Source organism: Sceloporus occidentalis, unplaced genomic scaffold, assembly GCF_023333645.1.
Source record: "Sceloporus occidentalis isolate IW3139 unplaced genomic scaffold, rSceOcc1.0.p SCAF_196, whole genome shotgun sequence".
Lineage (NCBI taxonomy): Eukaryota > Metazoa > Chordata > Lepidosauria > Squamata > Phrynosomatidae > Sceloporus > Sceloporus occidentalis.
Genome location: NW_028317176.1, coordinates 317,937 through 342,942, shown reverse-complemented (window position 1 = coordinate 342,942; position 25,006 = coordinate 317,937). Strand labels below are relative to the sequence as shown.

The window sequence follows — 25,006 nt, the reverse complement described above, 5'->3', positions numbered from 1 at the left end:
GATGCTGTCCATGGTAAAGGTCTTTTGCAATGTATTTGAAACGCGCGTAACGAAAATGCCACGTTTGGCAGATATTGCGTTACTTCACGTTGTATGAAGAAGTTGCCCTACAGTTTGAGCTATAGGTAAATTCAAACGCATTAAAAGACGCGCGGGCCGCGGCCATCAATGCATCACCCCCACAAACCAAACATGGGAAAGCTCTGCCGTGGCCATGGTAACTAGGAAATCCGAGGTAGGCGTCCCTGCCTACCGTGTGACGTTTCACTTTGCTGTGACACCGGAAGGAGAAAGCCTGTGTTGTTGCTTTCCGGATGCCGTTCGCTACTGTCTGGCATCGGGCCTCGGTATTTGCGGTGCAGCGTTCCTGGAAGGTGAGTGAAAGTGTCTTAAGAGAACCCCCTGACGTCTACAATGTGACGTCAGTAGAGTTCATTCCCCCTGTTCTGCGATGTAGACGTATTAAGTGGTCGCACCAGAAGTAAAAATGCATTAATTACAGACCATGGGATCTTAGACTGAAACTATCATCACCCGACAGTTTAACATCAGGCAGTGTAGTTCGGTGTTGCTGTCACGTATAATAAATCTATAAGAATGAATGCCTTTAACGACAAAGCTATTAAGCTGTTAAGTTTCCTGGAGGTATAATGGACAAGAGGCACATATGAATCAATGGTATATCTCCAGCGTTTGCTAGCCCTAGATGCTGGATTTATGCACCTAGAAATTTTTAAAACATTCTTCTCAACCCCCTTCCCTAGCCCACAGGAACACAGACCCCCGTTCTAGGGTATATAGCCCTTCCAACACACATTAACCAGGGGTTTCACTTACTTTCCTATCCTGGTCAAGGCAAGGTAGATTGAATACACTGCTTTTAACCTTCACGTGCCTTTATATTGATAACCTACATAAATTAGTGCAGAAAGACATCGGGCACCTGACTGGTGCCACTGGGATATTCCCCTTTCTAACAGATCCCATGGTGCAGCGTAGTAGAATATATATAAATCTGTAAATAATAGTAAATCACACAGACCTGGGCGCTTTAATCTTTATTCTTTGATCTTACTGGTGTGCATTCTTTAGGTTGTAGCATGTAAAAAACACCCAAGAAAGCAATGCAAAATTGTAATTCAAGGCAATGATAAGCGATCACAAGTTACTGTGTGTTTGCACATCAGCATAAACAAATGTACATACATCACAATCTCAAGCATGAAACAGTACGTAAACAGGCTGTACCCGTGAGATCTCACCCAACATTTCGGCAGAAACGCCCTTATCAAGGGTAAAGCTGGTAGCATGACCATATCCATTTCTGGATCTATTTATATGTTTGACTTTACATCCTTTTAAGTGAGGCCTTATGCGGGGCCAAACATATCTTTGGAGTGAAATGGTAATTTTGCATGTGCCTTTACCTGTTCCGTTTCTCAGATTCTTGTTCAAACTAAACCTGTCCGACCTATATAAAGTAAATGAACAAAAAAAACCTCAAATATGTTCCCAATGCCATTGTAGGAAAACAGCTTAACAAGGAAAACAGGAACAAATTAAAGGTGATCCTTGACAACTAGGTTACTTTCTAGAAGGCCCCCCTGTACGCTTTCATCTTAGGCGCTATGTCACAATTTCACCATGGGCAGCTGAAGCCACCAGCATTTGGTGTTGGTTCAGCTTCAAGAACTGAGGGCGCTTCTGGAACCGAACAGGTTGTTGTCTTCATTTCCATCATTTATATAATGCGTGAGAACAATTTTAACCAATTCTCATACACTTCTGCCTTTCCTAGTAAAAAAAAAAATCTGCTTATCTTTAAGTTTGCAAAAATAATAAGGTGACCCTAGGCTCCCAAAATAAAGGGGAAACTCATCTTTTAACTCAATATGTTGCTTATCAATTCTTCTCTGCAGTAATCAGATTTCTCATGTTGCGCAATGGATGATGAAGAGTGTCAGGACCAACTGATTAACAGGAACACCTCGCAAGGGAAGAGCCGCCGGCAGGTTCCCTTCCTGGAAAGTAATGATGGTAAGACCGACTTACTACTTCTGCTGCTACAAACCAAAACGGTGTCCGTTAATAGCACAATCCCTCTAATAGGGAAAGTTTACTGATGGAGTGTATTACATTAGAGTCTAATCAATCTCTGCTGTTACCTGCCCACTTTGCACCTTTCCACCCTAACCTTTTCACAGACAAAAGGATGCACCACAGATATATAGTGCTGCGTGTATTATGCATTTGCCTTTTTTCTGTATTCATTCATGTTACCCCTTTGATGCCCTGATGAAGATCCATTGTCTTAGTTGTGGTAATGATGGTTTTAGAATCGGCTAATTTAAAAAATAAATAAATCATTTTTTGAGTGTGCCGGATTTCTTGTTATTTCTGTACCTGCACCTTTCAGTGTTAATTTAGATAACGGCTGCCTGCATGTGGTTTTTGCTTTAAAAACTTTGGTAAGAAATTGTTGCATGCTGCTGTGTACGGCTCCAGGCTCTGTTTTGTATTTCTTCCAGGGCTTTTGCTTTCTCCTTATTAACGAAGGACAATTCATGGTTACATGTACTAGAATCATACTTCTGCATTATTTTGTGTTGTCTCTGTACAGTAAAAGCGTTTGTGGGTTATTTTGTGAACTAGTCTTAGTCTGCAGTGTTTAATGTAGATGGTCGTAAGAAAGAGTCGGCATGAGGGTTATACAGGTCTATCCAAGCTCACTGCGACTGGCCCTTCGTAATACACAGTTCTATCAGGGAACTGAAACGTCTGTGTATAATGCATTACAAAGTAGTATACGGTGTGTATTTACTTGAAACATAACATTTAATTAATATAGTTAAAAGACCATTGAAACGTCCAAATAAAAATTAGCAAATTACCCTTTCCCAGACAAATCCTGAAGCTACTAGCTGAATATAGAAGAAGGGAAGTCAGTATAGGTATGCGCCAAACGTAACCTAAATATATAAAAGTCCCTTTCTAATACTATATCTAGTCTTTAGCTCCTGGTCCCGTGTAGCGCGGAACCAAGGGAGAGAGACGCTAGCGAACTTACCTAAAGTGCCCTACCTAAAGTAATAAATTCCAAGACTAGATGTTTAAGTCATAAACGTCTTCACAGCAACTACACTGAACCTAAAACATGCCCTTGGGTTCAGTTTAATGGCCTTTTATCTATAATTAAATGCACATTTTTAGGATATTAGACACTCTAGCATTTAAGTGTTCATTTGTTAGGGTTAACCTCTAGTGTATCTCTCAGGTCAATAGCTGCTGTTTTATAATCCACCAACTAATGTTTGGGACATTCTATAAGCCAAGCAGCTATGCCTGCGTTGAGAAGCTGTTACCTTTTTTCTTGTGTATATGTCGGTGTGTGGCCTCCTCACTCGACTATGAGGAAGGGTCTCACCCGTGTTGTTGAGATTTATTTTTCGTTAAAGAGGAGTGCATTTCAGGTATTTTGTAGCCAAGGTCATATGGGACCCATTTAGCTAAAATAATCTGCTTTGGACAGTCTAGAATTTTATACATGGTTAAATAAGAGTGGAGTCTGAAATAAGGTTCTCATATAAATGCCATTATTTTGTTAATTTTATATAGTGAGGTATGTGCAATGAAGCCTAGTGGTGTCTCATGTTACAGGGAGATACTGTACTATATAAATATTTATCTTCATTATCCATGCTCATCCTGAAGCGCTTTCATCCAAACCCGACTTAGTCATCAATTTCCTGTTGACCGCATGGAAATACTGAAGGCAGTCAGAAGCTCTCTGTCAAAACAATCTTTGACTATTAAAGGCAACTAACTTTTGTGACAGTGATCCACGTGATTTCCTGGTAATAAGACACATCGCCAAAGTGGGTACTGCTTGACAGATATTTTTCAGACAAACAACACTAACTTTAAAAAAAAAAAAATATATATATATATATATATATTCCTGTTCAGTTGACGTTGTAATAATTGGTCTGCCACATAAAAATGTTTGGTTAAAAAGCACGGTAGATGTGGATGAGTATGCGTTGCTATGTAAAGTGCCGCCTTACCACCGTAAAATGGGGTTTATTGTATTGTTAACTTTGTAAACCCAGCTGTGTGAAAGCTGAAGGAGAAGGAAGAAAGATAATATGGTGGAAGATGAACTGATTTATTCATCAAGATGCCAGTCATGAGTTGAAACCCAACAATTGATTTACTTCACTATGCATTTGCAAGGGCTCATCCTGGCAGGTTTCTCTTGCTAGATAGAAGCGCTGAGTGTGTCCTGCTTGTTGCATAGTTAAGTTAGTAACGTTTCTTAAAATGTCTCATTTTGCTATACTCAATGGAGGACCAAATCAGGGCTTTTAGCATAAAAAAACATACTAGAATTTCTTTCTAACCCCTAAGAAGCAAGATAAAGACACCACAACTGGGCTTGTATTAACATATTTAAGGAGATAGGTGACTTAAAGTTTAGAAGTAAGCAAGTGATTTTGAGCGCTAGTGTTTAAACTAAAAAAAAAAAAAAAGAATGACACAAAAGACCAGAATCTGATTCTGCGTAGAAGAACTTTGTTATCGCTGTAGCAATGAGAATGGAAGACGATTAAGTTAACGATATTTAACGGGAATACTATGGATCACTGCATTCCAAATGACCTGAAATTCTTCAAATCGTCCAAGGCTTTAACTTCGAAGTTAATGATTAATTTTGTCTAGTTATTAAGTAATCCTTATCAAAATAATTTTAATGTATTGATAATAAGTTAAAGCTCGTTGATTTGGTGTAGATGAGCATACGGAAAAAAGGGATGTAAATACAATAATATAATATTGAAGAAAGTATTTTCATTTAAAAAGCATACCATGTGTCATTGCTTGCTGCCATTAGCGGTAGGGTGCTTGAAAAACATGAGTCCCTTTGAGGGGTTCCTGGTGGACATCTGTTCCATTGAGTTTCAAAGTGAACTGATGTTATGTGCAAAGTGTCTCTTCTCCTTGAACCCCTTAAGGACAATGGGCGGTCCCAAAACCCATTGAAAACAATGCATTTTTTGTGTTAAGATATTTTAGGTTCCATTCTTAAGGTTTTATATAACAGAACTACCAAAATGAAGTGATTGGATGTAGCAGCAGCAGCCTTATTGGTTTCTCTGAAATTCTTCTGAGATATACAAGAGATTTTTTTTTCACCTAATGTAAATTTGAGGTTTGATTTGTACAGTTTCTCTGTGTGCGGTGTTTAGTCGGTCACTGGCTTACTTCTTTCAGCTAAACCGCTTGCTTGTAACAAAAGAATCCTGGAAATTGATTTACAATCCTCTGTGATCCTTTGTGTCCTTTGCTCCACCACAACGAATCCAGCACCACCCCATTAACGTTTTCCATAAAATCAAATAAAAATGACAGTCATACTAGAGGCGTAAAATCCAAATGTGAGAAAGTAATATTATGCTCTTTATTGCACCTTTTAACAATCATTGTTTTTGTCCATTTACAGAAGATGACTCTGATGAATCGGGGAGTGATGAGGAAGACGATCTGGATGAAGAAGATGGTGAAGATGAAGACGGATCAAGTAAGTTTCTAATAAGTGATATACATATGCATATGTGTCTAATCTCATCTAATCACCGTTTATAATCTTGGTTTTGCTTGTATGGCTTTTCTGTGAGGTTGAAGTCTCGTGGTACATGAAAGTGTCAATCCATTTTCCCCACTTCTTCAAACAAACATATTGGGGGGGGGGGGTACTGGGATACTCTGTGGTTGCCACTTTGGTATAGGTTAGCAATAATACAGTGTAACTGCAATAAAGCACAATCACTTTGGAAGGAGGTCTGTTCAAAGGGGTACTTTTAAAGTAGCTAGAAAATTGTAGATCCCTGGGAGCATGTTGGTTAAACTCTGGATTCCTACAAATTACACAGAATAGGCTTTAATAGAAACTTGGTGTATGCTGTTTGCTTTAGTGGTTTGGGGATATGCTGTTTTCTTTTTACACCAAGTCTGTTCACTAAAAGCCAAGCTTTCTGTATCTATCCTACAAGCCCTCCAGCTGCTGCAGGACTACATTTCCCTTAATGCTCTTTCAGCTAAGGGACTGACTTAGGAGTATGGTTGGACACCCCTGCCCTAGATGTTTATTATGTTTATTAAAATGGTATCATGTTTTTTTTTTCTTTTGTGTGTGCATACTGTAACGTAAATGGTGTATAAGAGTGGTCTAGTGTTGCCAAAAAAGTACTTGCGTTATTTACATTATACTCATTTATTTTCTATAGTGATTTTTTTGCTAGCTTCCTCTATTCTAAAAACCACAGGCATGATCTTTTTCATTTTGCTTCTGCTGAGGTTTTTGGTGGAATGGAGGTAGTCGTGGCCAACACATATACACAGTAAATATGTAGATATTATTATTATTATTATTTATTGTTTTATATGGCACCTTCATATTCCATATCCCTGAACATCTATGTAGATAGAAAAAAACTACATATTCTATTAGTTACCGCAGTAGTCCGAGGAGATTCCAGTGAGAAAGGGTTAACTAGATCTTTACCCATCAGCCTTTAATGGAGCCACATTCAGTGAGTTACATTTCTTAAAATGTTACAGCTATAGCTATAAGCTAATTTACAATACTCAAGGCAGTAATTATAGTTAATATAATAAAACACTTAAGGGAGCCCAGTCAATGCATTGTCTATATAGAAAGGCACCTTACAATGTTATTTAAATATATAATTGCATATAATATATATTAATATATATATATATATATATATATATACTTTTCAACATTGTTTGGATAGGATTTGTAATTTTACAATAATAATAATTTAAAAACCATCATAGTTCCTTTGGTCAGTGTCTCCTTTTTGTAGACCCCCCCCCACTAAATTCCTGTTTATATGCAAACAGCATAAGGTTGCTATTAGGCTTTATAATTAAAATATAAGGTCAAGGTTTGTTTTCATTTAATTCTTTTTTTATTCATTAGGTGTGGAGGATGAGGATGATGAAGACCAGGGGCCGCTGTTGATGGGAAACTCAAACGCCTCCCAGTCCACTGGAGATTTGAAGGGAGATTATAGCTCCGATGAAGAAAAAGAGCAATGTCCCATTTGTCTGAATGTTTTCAGGGACCAGATTGTTGGTACTCCAGAAACCTGTAATCATTATTTCTGCCTGGATTGCATTGTAGAGTGGGGAAAGGTTAGTACACTCTCTAACTTTGTGTTTCTGTAAGAGCTTTAGGAGGAAAATTTAAGCCAACGTGCAGCATTTTGGGACTCATTGGGTTATTAATATTTTATTCTTCCCTTTCGTCTCTTATACACCTGCAACTCTATTTTAGAGTGTTTATATATGACTGCGTATCTAGCCTTATGTAGAAGGTAATATTTAAATACATATTTATTAAGAAAGCATGGCAGGTATGTGGATACCCTGGATATGAGTTGGAGACCAATTGAATGCCAGTGCTCAGTGGTGGGCCAGTCTATGGAGTACACCTACCGGAATAAGAGCATGTCTTTAAAATCTTCTATTTAGTTCAATATTTTTCAACATTGTTGAAAAAAGACTTGACAGTAGCAAACACACAAATAATAGTGCGTCTTGGTCACATAAAAATCAGTCCACTGTTTTATTCTCTGTCCACTATTTGTCTTTTGTTAGCTAATGTTAAAAATGTAACATGACTTTTCTTTGCTGTTGTTCCTTTTCTTTACAGAATGCTAACTCTTGCCCTGTGGACAGAATCTCATTCTCCTCTATTGACGTGCGTGCCCACTTTGGCGGTGAAATTCTCAGAAACGTAAGTTGAGGCTCAGTGGCAAACATTAAGATTGCCTATGCAATATTTCTACATTAAATCTCATCTTTTTATAACTATTCAGTCACTTCATTTTAGGAATTTGGACTAATGTTGCACGGAAAGGCTGTGTATAAATATATATTATATACAAGCTCAATTATATAATAGGTTATTACAGGTGACATCACCATCGCAATGCTACATTTCTTTTAGGTCCCCGTGTTGAACACAGCAACAGAAAGAGAAGATAATGACGATGATGTGACCTATTGTGAGGTGTGCGGGCGCAGTGATCGTGAGGACCGGCTGCTGCTATGTGATGGCTGTGATGCTGGGTAGTCTTCTTAAATTACCATACCTGTCTTTCATCTTTGGAGCTTCCTTACCTTTCAAATAACGAGATCTCAGTGAAGTTTCACCAAGTTATACATGCAGTAACTTGAAGGAAAAACTTGCCAGAAGTTTAATATTTGAGATTTGTCGAAAGTAATCTGTGTACATGGTACTTGTATGAGATATGTGTAACCAATGTTCTATAAACTGGCACTTGCAGGTATCACATGGAGTGTCTCACTCCCCCCCTGCACTCAGTGCCTGTGGATGAATGGTTCTGTCCAGAGTGCTTACAAGCTGATCTCCCCCAAGAAGGTAAGTAACATTTTCAGCCTTTTTTCCCCAATTATTATAGTTGGGTTATTTTCAGGAGCAGTAAATAGCTACTAATAGTAAACGTAGACTTTTGATGGCAGATAAGAATTGTCTTATCTTGGTCTCTTCTTACATTCAGGATAGTGTTATGCCTATCCTGTGAGTGTTTAAATTCCCATACTATGTTAACCTTGGAAGGCTGTTCCACGTATCTACCGACCTCTCAAATACATTACATCTAAACCAGTTGTAGATTGTGACCTCTTGCTGTAATATTATTCTTCCTTTGAAATATACTTCCGTCCTGTAATTTGTGAAATCCCTTTATGTGTTAAATGTTTCTCATCTCTCCTCCAAGGTATAGATATTGAGACCCATTAGTCGTTTGTGATAATCCTGCAAACCATTCACCACTTAATAGCCCTCACTCTCTCTTCCACTAATTCCTCTAGCTATACAACCAAGCATCTTTGTTGGCTTTTACTAACTTTGTGGCATTGCCTGCTTCATTTTAAACTTTTTCACATTAAAATCGATTGGAATGGAGTCAGTATGGGAAGGAACAGGCCCAATAATAAGCTTTTGCCTGGAGTTCACAGATGCTCTAAAATTTACATTTGAAGAAAATAATTGTTTTACAATTTACTTACTCAGCTTTCCCCATAACCATACGGTGTTTATTTAGACACAGAGCAAGTGAGTGAAGAAGAGATGGCTGGAATCCTTGCTGATGTGGTTCCTACCACCAGCCGCCTTCGTCCCAGTGCAGGCAGGACACGCGCTATTGCCCGCACCAGACAGAGTGAAAGGGTGAGAGCAAACGTGAACAGGAACCGCATCTCCACGGCACGCAACATCCGAGTAAGTTTGGAAAGAGAGGCTGCTAAATTGTCACTTTTAAGACAATGCTGCTTTTAAGGTTAAAATTGACAACTGCCGTTGACATTTTTAGTTGTAATATTGTAAATGGTTCAGTTATCTGTCCCCAAACAAAGCTAAAATACCTTACGCTTGTTGCATTAGCCCTATTTACAACTAATCGATAAAATCATTAATAACCGTTAACGAATTTCATTATCGATTAGTTGAATCGATTTTATCGATTATAAGATGAGGGCATTTGCTCTGAAAAATACCCCTCGTTTTATAATCCGACCTCATTTATCGGATAAATGTGAAGGCTGATGTATATTAGCCTGTAGTTGTGGGAGGGGCTATGGTTATTTAACCAACGCCTCTCCCTTCCACAGCTACGTTACAGCACCAAACGTTGCCCTCCCTGGCCCCTCCCCTCTATTAATTTCCTTTTTATTTCCTCTTTTCTCCTCTATCCTTTCTTTCATTTTTCTATTTAGGGGTTGGCCCTCTATAGGCCTACCTGGTAGGTCGGTCATGTCACACCTACGATACGCGCAGACAACCTCAGCTACTGTCCAACACTTCCGCCGGGGCTTCTATGATGGAGCACTGGTGTCACATGACCTTCCAGTGCTCAGCTCCCTTTTACATATTACATCCATCAACATTTTATGTGTCTCTTTTTAATATATAGCAAACTGTGTATTCCAACAGTTTACATGATTCACTATAACTTTGATTCTGGCTTGTAGGAAGTTCCCATGTACTTGACATCATCTTTGCTTGATGAGACTATTGAGGCTGTGGTTGCTGGATTTAACACTGCTGTTTACCAGCGTCCCCTTGGGCCCCGTTCATCTACCACCAGAAGTAAAAAGAAAGCGGGTAAGTGTTAGACGGTGACGTTAAAGAGGCTAAATGTACATAATTACATTGGGAGAAAAGAAATCAGTGATGTGTGCAGGTAGCTATTGCCTGGTTCAAGGTGGATTCTAAAGAGTGTGGTCATTGATCTGTGGATATTATGTTCCACAATGCATGAGAGTATAAAGAACGGTTCCCTAAAACCCCCATGAACTTCTAGAAATAACTGGTACTGTATATGTTCACTGTATGGAAGACATTTTCAGTAGTGATTACATTTTTCCATTAACAATTGCAAAACCTCCCTATCCCCCCCTCTTGGTTCCATAACCAGTGTTATGTCAAGTTAAAAATTATTTAACAAATGCAAACTAAGTAGGCTAGTAAGGACTAGATTTATTTTTTTTTATTTGAAGATTTACATGTTTTGTTTTGTTTTTTTCAGGGAAGAAAAAGACAAAGAAGTCCAAGATGCCAAAGGGCACAAGAGGTGTTAGAAAAAAGCGCAAGAAGCGGGTCAAGAGGTGGAAGACCCGTCAAACCGTGAGTAACAAAGTAAATTTCCCCTCTGTGTGTTTAAATGAAATTTTGTATGCTAAATACAAACACTCTGAGGCGGCTCTTTCCTCAATCTTTCTGATTGTTGCATCTTGACATTTTTCCTTTGCCCATCCCTGTTGCATGAATGGGTGCTGCTGGGTACCCTTGTGAAGTACCTTTAATTGGTAGAGGTCTCTGTTGTTCTAGTAACGGGAAGTTCCTTGTTTGGTTTTTCTATCACACGGTGTGCCTACTACCGTATTGGCTCGAATATAGGCCGCACTTTTTTCCCCCACTTTAAGTCTTTAAAGTGGGGGTGCGGCCTATATTCGGGGTCTAGCACCCGCCGGGCAGGCAGCGGGGTGAGGATACAGATCCCCCGCAGCGGTGCAGGGGACCTGCATCCTACTCCGCATTACGCTCAGACAGCTCCCCTGCCAGCACTTTCCACGGGGAGGGGGTGCCGGCACGGGAGGTTGTCTAAGCGCATCGTGCGGATGGTCACCGGCTGCGGAGGTTGTTTACCCGCATCGCCGCAGCCGTTGACCGTCCGCACGATGCGTTTTACCTCTGCCCCCAAGACTTACCAGAGGAGATTCCCGGGTGTCTTGCGGGGCCGGCGGGGGACATCTACGCAATACGCGTACACAACTTCCGGTGCCGGCACATCAGCTGAGTGCCGGCACCGGAAGTTGTGTACGCGTATTGCGTAGATGTCCCCCGCCAGCCCCGCAAGACACCCGGGAGTCTCCTCTGGTAAGTCGGGGGGGGGGCAGAGTGGCAGCATATCTCGGAGGGGGGGGAGGACAGTGGTAGCATATCTCGGGGGGGGGGGACAGTGGCAGCATATCTTGAGGGGGGAGGAGGACAGTGGCAGCATATCTCGGGGGGGGAGGACAGTGGCAGCATATCTCGGGGGGGGGACAGTGGCAGCATATCTCGGAGGGGGAGACAGAGTGGCAGCATATCTCGGGGGGGGGGAGACAGAGTGGCAGCATGTTTTTTTGGTGCTTTTTTAAAGAAAAAAACTTTTTCTTTAAAAAAGCACCAAACTTTTAGGGGGCGGCCTATATCCGAGCCAATACGGTATATTTTGGTAATCAGCAGCTTTAATCAGTAGCTACCTATAATCGGGCCACTTTGCCTGATGCAACTTGGAGTGAAATGTCAAACAGGTCACAATTACCTTATCTTCTTAGGTGAAAAAAAAAGAAACATCTCACAGTCGCATTGCAAAGTCCTTAGGACTGTGTAAGCCAACTCGGGGAAGTTCATTACCTTGTGTGCAGCAGTCTGTGGAACCGACACTGGGATCCATGAGACAGGATATTGGAGCTGCTTCTTTGTCTGTCTTTGGGAATCCTCATGACCTTGATCCATTTGACAGGTGAGATATCTGTGAGACACACTTAACACTCTGGTTTATTTATTAACCCAAGAGAAACAGTCTTGCAGATTTAATTGTCTTATAAATGGCCTGTCTTCTGCAAGCTTCTCAGGCCTAGAGGGTCCATTTGGCCCAGAAAACCAAAGCGAAAGGTACATGGCCTATAGCATAACATGCAAAACATAAGAAATAATAAAAATTACGCACAATTACATTGAAAAGGATAATTAGCTTTCCCAAAAAATGAGGAAAAAAGAGATTAGTCAATAAGGATAACTCAGGGTGTTGAGGTTTAGAAACATCTGTGGCAATGGTCTTTGTTGCTGTATTACCAGCCTGGATTGTCCAGTATGGCAAAATTGTAGAATTCAGCCCAGTATGATATGAAACTACTTGGAGACATATAGACAAACCTCCACATAAAAATAGAGAGCTTGGATAATCAGGTACCCAGTAATTTTTATTGAGCTTCATTAGAGGAGATAAGTACAGCCTATGTTTGTAAATCTTAAGATTTAATGATGTAAAGACAATATAAAAGTCCAGCTTTCTTGCTTGCGAAAATCGCTGCGGTCAGCTTTTCACAATGAATAGTTAAATTGTTGGGATAAAATGTTAAATCTCACTTTATATCGCCAGCATTGCATGGTTCACTTTGAAATACCTAGGGTTAAATGGCAAGACCTCAACCTCTGCTTAGATACCACCTTTGTCTTTATTGCAGTAATGATGACCACTCAAGCAGCCCTGCATCATCGTTAACCGCCAGACGTAGAGTCCTGTCTCGTTCCGCATTGAGATCCCATCGGCCGGTTGCTCGGCCTATTCCAGTGGGATTGTCCCGGTAACACTGACATTATGTTTGTTCAGAAGTCTGTTTGATTCCATGCAGACCTATAAAGATTATATACCGTATTTGCTCGATTATAAGACGAGGTTTTTTTCAGAGCAAATGCTCTGAAAAACACCCCTCATCTTATAATTGAGGTCATCTTCTAATCAGACCTCCGCTGGGGCCAGGCTGCTTACCGGTGCTTTGGTCGCGAGCAACTTCTCTTCTACCAGCGGCAGGAGAACCGGAAGCTAGAAGGTTAAAAGGCACATCATGGGACAGGCTGGCAAATAGGGGGTATAAGGCATTTCTGGGGGCAGAGTGGCAACCCTGGGGGCAGATGTGCATAACTGGGGGGGGGGGCAGGTTGGCAAATAAAAGGAAATAAAAAAATATATATTTTTCTCAATCATAGCTTTTATTAAATATGAAAAAATTGTTTACATGAATTAATATTTACTAGTAAAACTTTTTTTCCTATAGGGTAGTCTTATATTCAGGCTTTTTGTTTTTTCCTAAATTAATATTTAGATTTTAGGGGGTCTTCATATAATCAGGGTCGTTTTATAATCCAGCAAATACGGTATATCACATTCAGCGTATGTTAATTCAGGCACTTCAAACTGCTAAATTGATTAATTAGTATCTTTTGTATTATCTAGCCGTGATGTGGCCCCGGTGGCACAGGAGCCTGAAGTTATTGCAGAGCCTGTACCCGATTTGCTTGGAAGTATTTTATCAGGGCAAAGTATGCTGATGATGAAGGGCCAAGATATTCTTATCAGTCGAGATGGTTCATTAAAAGCAAAAAAACAAGGCAAGTGATCTTGTCTCCATTATAAATGTTTGTACTTCAAGTTAATTTTGTTGCAATAAAATTTTTGACAACAAAGTTAGTCGGGTGACTGAAGAGATTCTGTCGGATAGAACCTTGACTTAACACATTGTGGGTTTAAATGTCATATGTTTGTCTTCTACTTTGCTGAAGATGACCCTTTATAACAGGGGTGTCCAAGTTTTTTCTGCAGTGGGCCACTTCATCAGAACCGTATATGTGCGAGGGCCGCACTCATTTTTCACCGTGAGAAAATATAGCCTTTAATAAAATATGCAGATTAAATCTCACTGATTTCTGGGCCTAGAAAGTTTTGGGACTACAAATTCAGGATAATTGAAATGAAATAGTTCTATTTATTCTAGGGATGTACCAAAACGAAAATTCAGGAGCAAAACCGAAAATGACCCCCCACCTTTAAAAATAATTTAAAAAACCCCCAAATTTTTAATAAAAGTAGGTAACACACCACAATTGGACAAAAAAAATCAGCACTATAACTTGGCATGATAGGAGTGTGATAGCTAACGTAGTGAATGCTGGAACCTAGGCATGATGGGACTGTGATTGCCAGTACATGCTGGTACAGGGTGGCTGTAAGTGATGTGCAGACCCCATACTGCTGGCAGCATCAATACACAAGGGGGCAGCTAGCTAGGTTTCAGCATGTACTGGCTGACTTGGCATGATAGGAGTGTGATTGCTAACAGCAATCACAGTCCCATCATGCCTAGGTTCCAGCACTTACACATCCATACTATCACACACACACACTCATTCATTCATTAACAGATTTATTCCCTCAATCACACATTCTCATTCAAACACCCTCCCCCACCCCCTTACCTGCACTGCAGCTCTCTCGGTGCCGCTCAGACTTCAGCAGGGGGCGCGGCCTCCCTCTGCGTGCTCTGGTACTGCACAGAGGAAGCAGAACCGGAGCAGAGTCATGTGATGTCGCGTACATTCACGTGACTCTGCTGGGCTCCGCTTCCTCTGCAGTACAAAACACCCTCCCACAGGTAAGTAGCAGGGCTCTTGTGATCCCAGTTGCCCTGGCTGCCGATCTCACGCGGGCCGCACCTCGAGGTCTCGCGGGCCGCATTTGGCCTGCGGGCCGCATGTTGGATGCCCCTGCTTTATAACAAAATCTAGCATTACTAAAGTCATCTATTATTTTACTGATTGATTGAAAAGTTTGGTGCCGTAGGAGCAGAAATAAACTTAATTTTCAGTGATAACTCTGAAATATGATTTCTAAATATGAAAATGTCTTTCTCCGTGCAAAGTCTCATCTTTACCAAGTTTGCTTATGTTCATTTTAGATGCAGTACGTTTATATACCTTCCTAAATCTATTTAGGACAATATAAATTAGCCATCACGATAAAGGTGTTTTGTAGGAGGCACACCATATTAATAAATACTTAACACTTCCCTAAGAGCCCAAACAAAGCTGAAATTCCTTATGCTTGTGGTTGCTGTCTCTCCAGTTAGTTGATTCTCTGGCTGCTTCAGTTTTAAACAAAATAAGAAAAACACCAATGAGATCTGTCTTTGTAATTGTTAAGCAATTACACATGGAATAAACCTTGTAGCAATTGCACTTAATATTAATAATTAACTTCCCCTTGTGCTTGTTTGTTCCAAGGTGCAGCTGAAGCAACACAAAATTCATCCGTAAAGCAGGAGCCTAAGGCTGTCCACAGTGAATCAGTCTCCTCTAACTCAGGATCATCATCTTCCTCAGAAACATGGAAACCGTTTGAACAACATGCACAGCTGACAATCCCTTCGTCTGGTCTTTACTCACTGTCCCCATCACCGTCTCCCCCACCATCTTCAGGCTTTTCCAGAGCCCTGGACAGAGTATCCCTGTCCACCTCTTTAATGCCTGGTACATCTGCTTTCAGATTGAAGAATGCGTTTACTCCAAGAGCTGTCCAAGTGCAGTCTTCTGCTGCTCGCTTGGCGTCAAAGCACGTGGAGCCTCCCCGTTTCAATGGAACCTTGCATAAACCGGAGCCACTCAGCTCTAGCATTCATACACCACAACAAGGTCTGGATGTAAAACATCCGTTAATTCCACCTGCAAAGAGACTGGACATTTCTGAACTTCCCAGAATACCAAAGATCAAAAAAGATATGGACCACAATCATAATAATGAAACTAGGAAACATTTGGTGCCACTAGCTGGCACAAGCACAAATAGCCTTCCTACTTCTTGTGTCAATCAATTAACAGGCCGAGGAGGCAATCACCAGTTGGGGAGCATTAACACTAGCGGAAGCAAAGTGAAAAGTTCTCGGCAGGAAACACATAACCAGTCTAGACACAATGCTGGAGTTTCTTCTACCCATTCAAGCTCAAGCAGCACAGCACAGCATTCATCTGGTGGCATAAGGAGTGTGGGGTCCTTGGATGTGGGTGGTGGTGGTCTTAGGATAACCATCAGTGGGAATTCTAGCAACTCTTGCAGGCAGTTCAGTCCTAGTTTGTGTGATCCCTTCCGTGCTTCAGAAAACAAAACACACAAAAAAAATACACCTCCTCACTCCTTGTCTGAGACAAAAAGAGACAAAGCTCTTGAAAATGAAATTTATGACCCTTTTGAGCCTACAGGGTCAGATTCTGGGTCTCGGGGAAATAGCCCAGAAAGGCCTGGACCATCTTCTGTGCCGTCTTCTACACCTGCATCAACAGAAAGTACTTCTCAGTCGAGCGGAGCCAGAGTGGGAACATTTCGAAGTTTCAGATTTCTTACCACTCACGCCAGCAAAATCGGTGTCTCTAAGCTGGGTCCTGACTTTTCAGATATGTCTCCCAGCAGCAAAGAGCCTCGAGTACCTGAAAAAACAGAGAACCAGAGCCCTGCGTTGCCCTCATTTATAAAGGTAGACAAAGAAATCAAACAGGAGATTATTGAAGCAGAAGAGAATGAGAAGACACCTTTCAGAATCTCCTGCCCACTTTCTGGGTTAAAAATTACCTCTGATCTGAAATCTGGAGGTGTTCGTGGATTTCATTTTGATTCACAGAAGGAAAAGCATATTTCTGTTAAACCTGAACCGGAAACTGTCCCAAACAGGATTATTCATCAGGGTGCATCAAGCAACAGAGTTGTGTGGGAAATGGAATCCCCTTCTCGCTCACTTTCTTTATCTACTGCCCATGGATTGGAGTGTCTGAAAGTGAAAACTAAAGTTAAAGAGGAATCTGTTGTACAATCAAGGTCTAGATCTCGGACACGTTCTCAAGACAGAGAGTCAAGATCTGCCTCTTGGTCCTCAGAGGCAGAAAGAGGGAAGAAGTTCAGTTCAAAATCACCTAAAGTAAAACAACCACGTAGCGACAGGTCTAGCTCAAGCAGTTGTGACCGGTCAAGGAAGAAGCGCCAGAAAGAGAAGAAGAAGAAAAAAAAGAATCTAGAGTCTAGGGAGAGGAAAAGGTCAAGATCTCGCAGTCGTAGCAGCTCTTCACACAAGAAAAAAAAGAAAAAGAAGCGAGAGTCCAGGTCTAGTAGCCCAGAAAAAGGTAGGAAACGGAAGCACAAACATGAAAAGAACTACCCCGACAAAGAAGGGAGCTTCCGTGTGAAAGAGAAAAAGAAATCTAAGGAAGAAAAACGGCAATCAAAGTCACCACAGTTGCCAAAAGAGCCCAAGGCTCAAAAACTAAAAGATAAAAGTCTTGATTTCAGAGACACGGACACCTGTGAGGAGCTTTGGCATTCTCCTGGCCGAAAACAAAAGGCTGTAACTTGCACCCTTAATGTTAAAACAGAATTTTACTCTGACAAAGAAGAGACCGAGAATCCTCAAATAATTTCACCAAAAATAGTAGTAGAAGGACAGACATTTTCTAATGTGGAGAAAAACATTTCAGTTAAAGAGGAACAAGCTGTTGAGTTATCTAACGATAATGATGTAGTGAAGATGGAAGCAAATAGCCCACCATGGTCACCATCACTCTTGGAATCTGTACTCCCTGAGAACAAAGCTGACAGCAGCCAAGGGCCCCCAACCCAAGGTGATATAACCCTCTTAAGTGAACCGCCTCCTAAGGTAAAGGCTATTAGTCCACAAGCGTCCATATTATCTCCAAGCACTGGACCTCCTAGTCCTAAATCTCACAGTCCTTGTTTTAGCCCACGTGCAGAACTAGTCCAACCAGTAAGCCTTCCACCTGTCAAAATAGAGGCTGATGAAATGCAGTGGTCGCCATCTCACTTGGATGATTTTCTGCTTAATGAACTTTCAGATGAGGTGTGCTCTGCAGGTGCCGTGAGTCCTGATGATGTGGATCTTGAAGAGGCAATCTTAATGAAAAGAGAAGGTGACTATAAGGTAAATCTATGAAGAAGAAAGATTGGAACTTTTTAATGCCTTAACCAATATTTGCCATGTTGTAATGTTGTTTAGCTGCATTTAACATGCAGAAGGGATGTTCTTATAAAACCAGCAAAGGACTTGTATAATTTCTTGCTTATTTCAAATAAAAAAAATGTTTTATTTGGGCATAACAGACACAAAATGATTTATAAATATTTAATATTTTTTTTAGGAAGCACCACTAGTCAGTTTTTCCAAGAAGCAAGCCATTCCCTTCTTACAGGATGATGGCAATTCAGGTGACGAAGGCTCAGGGAATTGCATTGATGAGGCTGTTTCAACAAATACTGTTGCAAAAGCAGAAGTAACTATAGGTACCAGCCCATCTAAACCAGAGGCCATCGATGCTCTTCTGTCTAAATCCAAACCTCAGATGAAAAGAGTTACATGGAACCTTCATAGCAAGAGTGCGGAACACTCCACACAAACAACTGCAGGCGAGTATTTGGTATTTGATCTGCCTTATACCCTGGACAGTAGAAAGAATGCTTTCCTGTCTAATGTTAATTAACTGGCCTTATTATGCTTTTCTTGTCTGCAGATGTCCCCGCCTGTAAAAAAAAGAAAGAGGAGGCACAGCTAGCATCACCGAAACAAACAGCCAATGTGCTGTCTGATATGGCAGTGAATTCCCCAACCTCTGTTGTCAGTCTAACTCATGAGTCCAGCCAAATGTCCAGGACTGCAGTGACCAGACCCATGAAAGAGGACAGTCAATTGCCTTGGAAGGCAACAGAAACACCACTTCAGGTGACATATCTCCATTAAGGGCAATTGTTACTTTGACTGTCTGAACCAAACACTAATGCAGGGGTGTCCAACCTGCGGCCCTCCAGCTGCTGCAGGACTACGTCTCCCATATTACTCCTCGGCTAAGGGGCTGGCTGAGGAGTATGGGAGATGTAGTCTGAGAATGTGGCTGAGAATGGTGCGAATTAGAAACACATATGAGAATAATAATAATGTTTTACTTAACTGGCATAATTAGGAGAATAATAATAATGTTTTACTTAACTGGCATCCCAGCAGCAAAGAAGGAGGATCTGTTTATATATCATGGGTTTATATATGGTTTGGTGGGGAAGGAGTTAGCACAGTCTATGGCATCCCTGCTATGGTTATATTTTTCTTTATTTTTTCTTTGCTGCTGTTTTAAGTAAATAAAGAGTTAATGCACAACAGGAGCCTCTGTGTCTTGTAATAAAATTCCCTGTTATGCATTAAAGGGGCTGCAATGCCATTTTTTCATGGACAAGTAACATTCACTTCACAAACAGCATTTTGCAACATTTAATTCCTGATTTCACAAATCCCCACTACATGTAGTTGGTTCAGTTATTAAGCGCTTGTTGCTCAAGGAAATTATCCGGCTGATTTGCTGGCCATTCGAAATATACCATCCTTGAATATTCTTTAATGATTAGAGCTTCCAGAGAATAGATGAGAAGAGTCCATTGATATAAAGAATAAAGTGTTTCTCGCAGAAGCGTATTTGAGATAATATGCTTGTTTTATTAAATATTGCTGCATGTATTTTGTGCTGGTAGAAATGTTTTTGTTCCAGCAGGGTAGGTCTAGTTTATTAGAAGTTGCAAGCATTGACAAGTGGTTTTCTGCTTCTCTCGAAACAGGTTTTCCCACAGACTCTGCCTCCATTGCCTCTTCCGCCAGTCTTTCCTCCTTATGCTCCTGTAAGCGAGCCCACTGTACCATGCATAATACAAAGCAGTGGGGCCGTGATTACTCAGACACCAAAGCCGGGCAGTCTGGCCACAGCTAATGAACCTAAAATGCAAGCAGCAAGCACTGGTAAGTACTTACTGCTGCTCTATTCTTCAGTCAATTACATTGCTATTATTGTGATAGAATTTACAGTCAGTTTGTAGAGCTCAAGCTTAACAGATCAGAGTTGGAAAAGTTTAAATTCCAGGTATTTAAAATCCCAATACTTGTATCTTTTGTTATTTGCAGGGGAAGGAAAACGGAAATCTAAAACATCTGTAAAAGGAGAGAAGGTGAAAAATGAGGAGGTGAGGACAAATGTGAACTACTCAAATCTAAATTCTTATTTACTTTTCGCACATTGTATGCATAAACACTTCTACTGTATTTCATGTTTTAAAGACAATACCTGGACAAGCCTTCTGGGTGAAGTGTTTCTTATTATATTCACTGATAAAAATAAAGAAAAGATGTCGTGGATTAAGGTTTATTCTAAGGGTTATATCTATTGGGAATCAAAAAATTTGTATGTTTCCTCATATCCAATAATTTCCCTTCTAGTATATGAAGAAGCTTCACATGCAAGAGCGAGCTGTTGAAGAAGTTAAACTGGCAATTAAGCCATTCTACCAGAAGAGAGAGATCACAAAGGACGAATACAAGGATATCCTGCGCAAAGCTGTGCAAAAGGTGGGTTAGCATAGCGTGTACATACTGCTCTTATTAAACATTAATAGACATTGAGCCTAACGACCTAATTCATAGGTCTAGATGTGAGCGTACAATACAAGCATTTATTATTAGTATTCATGTAAAGTACAATTCTTATACACTCCTTATTGGCTGGGAGAAGGATTGTTATATCGAGTTTATAGAAATATTTCCACCTGTAGAATAAAGAGTGAAGTATAGTGCAATGTATATTGAACCGTTCAGTTCCAAGAAAATGTAAAAAAAAATAAATAGATGCCCAAACACCACTTTTTTTTGCTTAGCGCACTAGGAGTTAATTAGTCTCTCAACCTTTTTAGTATGCTGCAGTGCAGGTATAGCTCTGAGGAGGCGTATGCCTCCTTAGCCTCAGATTTTATGGCCACTGACTCTGGATCAGATTTTTACTAAATGTACCTGTGGCTGCTGGGTGCCCTGTCACAAGTAGTCGTCGCAGTGCTGCTGAGGAGTGGGTATTTTCTGGCATCAATATTGATGTAACCCATTGCAGTGTTTGCAGCTTTTTCTGGGAGATGATGTCTTGGGGCACATTGTCTCCCAATCTGACCTTTGCGCTATAGCTATAAGCGCTTCTAGCTATAAGCAACACTGCCATGGACCCCTATTGATGTGCCAGAATTTCTTAAGTTCTGGACACTCACAATGCTAATGGGCATCATTAAAAACCCCTCCATCCGCTCCTACTGAAACACCAGCCCAATCTGTAGTCCCCCTATTTACACCCAGTCTATGGCTAGGCAAATGTATGAAATTATCCTTCATGCATTTTCAGGCATTCCCTTCGATAAGACGTTTTTATTACTTACTATTTTTTGCCCGTTTCTGCAAATGAAAGCCCTGTTCTGGGGGAAAAAAAAGGATATGTAATTTGTCTAGGTACATCAGACATGGAAAGGGAGAACCTTAATTAAACCCATATTTGATAAATATTGCAAAAATAGCTCAGAGACTTGAGGTACCAAAAACCCCTCGGACTGAAAGGGTTAAACAATTTAAAACCAAGATAAAACACGTATAAACCTAGGTGACATTGGTGAAGCGTTTAGAGACTTCTATTTCTTTGCATTATCCCTCACTAAGAAGAAAATAGAGACTTAATCTGGCACATCGGAACTTAATTTAGAATTACCATCTACAGATATTGAAATCAAAAGGGTGGTAACTCTTTTTTTTATTATTTTTTATTTATTAACATATTAAATTACAAACATAGCTGATTAAAAAACAGCACAGCACATATCTCGTGTGTATATATATATATATAAAAATACAAGAGGGTTCATCCATCGATTTGTACCTTTCATTTTTATATTCTGTTAACTTTTACATTTGTCTGTCGCAAGGGATATTCTTTACTGATTTATTATAATATTGCCTAGATTGGCTAATTTGTCCTTTTTATTTTTCCCCCTTTTCATTATTAATATATGTATTCCATGGATCTCATAATTTATTAAAAAATTTAAATCCATATTCCAAATTCTGTTGTGTTTCTATGTGATTAATAATTTATAGAGTCCTTAGAATTACCATTTACAGATATTGAAATCAAAAGGGGTGATAACTCATTTAAATATAAAAAAGGTACTCATCCCTGATGGGCTTTTAAATCTTTTCTACAAAAAACCCAATAGAAATTACAACTCCTCACTTGACAAAAGTGTTTAATGATATCAGAGACTCCAAAAAGTTTCCATTACAAATGTTACAGGCCGCAATCTTACCCATACCTTAACAATGTAAAGATACATAATCAGTCTAATCTCTCTAATTAACGTGGATACTAAAATCTACTCAGCTATATTAGCAGATCGGCTAAAAAAATATAATTCCGTGCTTGATACATGCTGACGGAAGCTAACAGAAACTATAAAAAAGATTATTGATTTAAATGAGTTTGCTAACGAAGAACATATTCCATCACTTGCTCTTTTTATTCCAGTTACTTAATGCTATATTTTTTACTTTTTTTGTTCATTTTATTTGTAAAGAGAAATAAAAACAGCTTGTTCTTTTAAGGGGTTAAAAATTAATCCATGTTAAAAAGTTATTGATAATGAGACACAGGCTTAGACACTAAGCCGCAAACTGTAGTGCTCATCTTTGTTAATATTAAAGGAACCCTTACTTAAAAAAGCACAAGCCTGTCTATTTTTTGGGACCTTATCTTTTAAGATATAATGCATTTGACTCACTTAAATGTCACTGTATTTTAGTTTCTTAAAGTAAATGGGAGGAATAAGGAAAGACTTTGATAGATTGTGCTCTTCCTAGTTATAAAATCTTGTCTCATATATGTTATAAAGCAATAATGTAATGTGTATTTGTTCCCTGATAGATCTGCCACAGCAAAAGTGGTGAAATCAATCCAGTTAAAGTAGTCAACTTGGTGAAAGCTTACGTGGATAGGTACAAGCACCTGCGCAAACCCCGAAAACCAGGGACACAGGAAGATCCGTTCATCATGCACGGGTCACCAGTATAAAATGTCTTTAAGGACAAGAGAAGCAGCCCATTACAGTTGAGTTTGAGGACTAGTAGCATACCAAAAGACAAATGTTTGTTTTCATTTTCACCAGTTCCTTCATCTTGGTTTCAGTATACGACACCTAACCCTGCGGACTCTTTTCACGCGCACCTTTGCAAGCAGGAAAAAAATATTTCACCATTTCGCAAAGGTTTTACTTCTTCTCAAAATGTGGAATATATAAAAGGTGGGCAAGAAAATAAATGATCCGAGCTGAGATCAACCTGGGGTGGCTTTTTCCCCTCTGCCTCGGTGTTCTGAATGCCACCAAAAGTGCAACAAGATTAATTTGTATAGAAACTGGTTGTCTTTGGACATTTTGGTGCTGCTGCTATTAGGGGGACGTTCCTTCAATGCAAGACAACATTCTGCAGCAAATCTATTGTAATTTCACTTGAAATATGTATGAAAAGGGAGAACACAGAATTTATTTCCGTTGTTTTTTTAATGATATTTTAATTTATATAGGTAATAACGTTGTCATTAGTTAATAAGTGTTAAAAGCCGTCGTGTGGGGATAAAGAAACATGGTCACTGCACTAAAGAGACAACATATTAATAAACATTTATAGGTTTAACCAGGAGTCCCCCAACTGCAGAATTTGTAAGCCCATAATTGCAGATTGTAAGGGTAATGTGGACACAGCAGGATGTGTCATAATAGTGTATTATTCTTGTCACCTGAACAGTGTTTACACTATTAGTTTATATATTGCTGTATCAGAACTGGAAACAAATGTGTACAATCTCATAAAAAGGCCTAAATGTGTTTAATTTCATCCATTGTGTGACTTCATTATGCAGCAAAATATCCAAATTAACTATTTTCCATTACAGTGGTTCACACATCAGAGATGTCATAAATAGAGGAGAGTGCATAAATGCAAAGCCTATTTTTCTTTTGATCATTATATTTTGCTTGCAGACCCTTATAATTCACCTTTTGCATCTACAGTAAGCACTGTTTAGGTGACACGATTACTTTAAATGACTGATATTCACTTGCTTGAACGAGAATATTCTGAAAATGTAAACTGTTGGAAGTCCTGTTGACTAGATATAGGAGACTATGATTTAGAATGTCATCCTCTGTTAAAATCAAAAATATTAAGTTTATTGTAGTGTCTGAAAAAACTGAGGGTTTACTGAACATTTGACCCTTAAAAGGAAAATGAGAGGACAGAATTGGACTGGTCTGATGAAAAGCATCTACAAGCTCCATTCGTAATAATGAAACTCTTTTTTATACTTGTTATTTTTTCTCTTTTATTTCATAGGTCTGAAGTTAAACACAATTTTTTTTGTTTAATTAATGGCCTTCCGTCCGGGCAGTCAAACCCCCGTTTTTTTTATATTTGAACTGCCACAGACACACTCTGATTTAGTTTGCAGTGGTTTACTTATTTTAGTTATTTCATCTTTATAGCCCAAAAAAACTTTTTTTTTAAATTAAATATTACAAGACGTTGTAATAAATTAAACATTCAGTTGCAATTAAAACCTTTAAAGTACTAGAGAAATCTAATTTTGAAAGCTGCTACTTGATTCTGTCCCATCTCGCCAAATGTGTTAACATGCTAAGTTTAGTTTTAAGATTTTTGCAGTGGTATATCAAAAAATGATTTAATGAACTATACCTTTTGGAATATTTTCAGACCGTATTTTTATGTAGGAAAAAATAAGATATTGAGAGTGCATCTATGACACAACCTTTTAACGAGTGACATTCACTCTTGGTGTTCTTCTGACTAGTCATTAAAAAAAGAAATGTATCCCAAAAATGCCATATAATGTAGTTTTGTTACTGCTTTTAGTGTAATTTAGTAATTCCATTATAAGACTACCTGG

General features: G+C 39.5%; 1 protein-coding gene across 1 annotated transcript; it reads left to right on the top strand.

Annotated features, from left to right (window-relative positions):
• The first annotated feature begins 1,943 nt into the window (after positions 1 to 1,943).
• On the top strand, positions 1,944 to 23,116 carry LOC149278260 (PHD and RING finger domain-containing protein 1-like). The gene is made up of 19 exons (XM_089502158.1): positions 1,944 to 2,037; positions 5,501 to 5,578; positions 7,004 to 7,218; positions 7,739 to 7,822; positions 8,036 to 8,157; positions 8,376 to 8,455; positions 9,138 to 9,331; positions 10,081 to 10,213; positions 10,638 to 10,747; positions 11,932 to 12,119; positions 12,844 to 12,963; positions 13,614 to 13,768; positions 15,437 to 18,132; positions 18,350 to 18,614; positions 18,719 to 18,927; positions 19,809 to 19,986; positions 20,149 to 20,207; positions 20,461 to 20,589; positions 22,970 to 23,116. Exons 1-19 carry the CDS (start codon positions 1,944 to 1,946, stop codon positions 23,114 to 23,116), a joined length of 5,256 nt encoding a protein of 1,751 aa, XP_089358284.1.
• The last annotated feature ends 1,890 nt before the right edge of the window (positions 23,117 to 25,006 follow it).

Coding starts and splice junctions, on each gene's coding strand:
- LOC149278260 (XM_089502158.1), top strand. CDS start 1,944: ATGGATGATGAAGAGTGTCAGGACCAACTGATTAACAGGAACACCTCG. Junction 8,456..9,137: donor TCCAGAGTGCTTACAAGCTG/ATCTCCCCCAAG, acceptor TTTCCCCATAAC/CATACGGTGTTTATTTAGAC. Junction 20,590..22,969: donor TGCGCAAAGCTGTGCAAAAG/GTGGGTTAGCAT, acceptor GTTCCCTGATAG/ATCTGCCACAGCAAAAGTGG.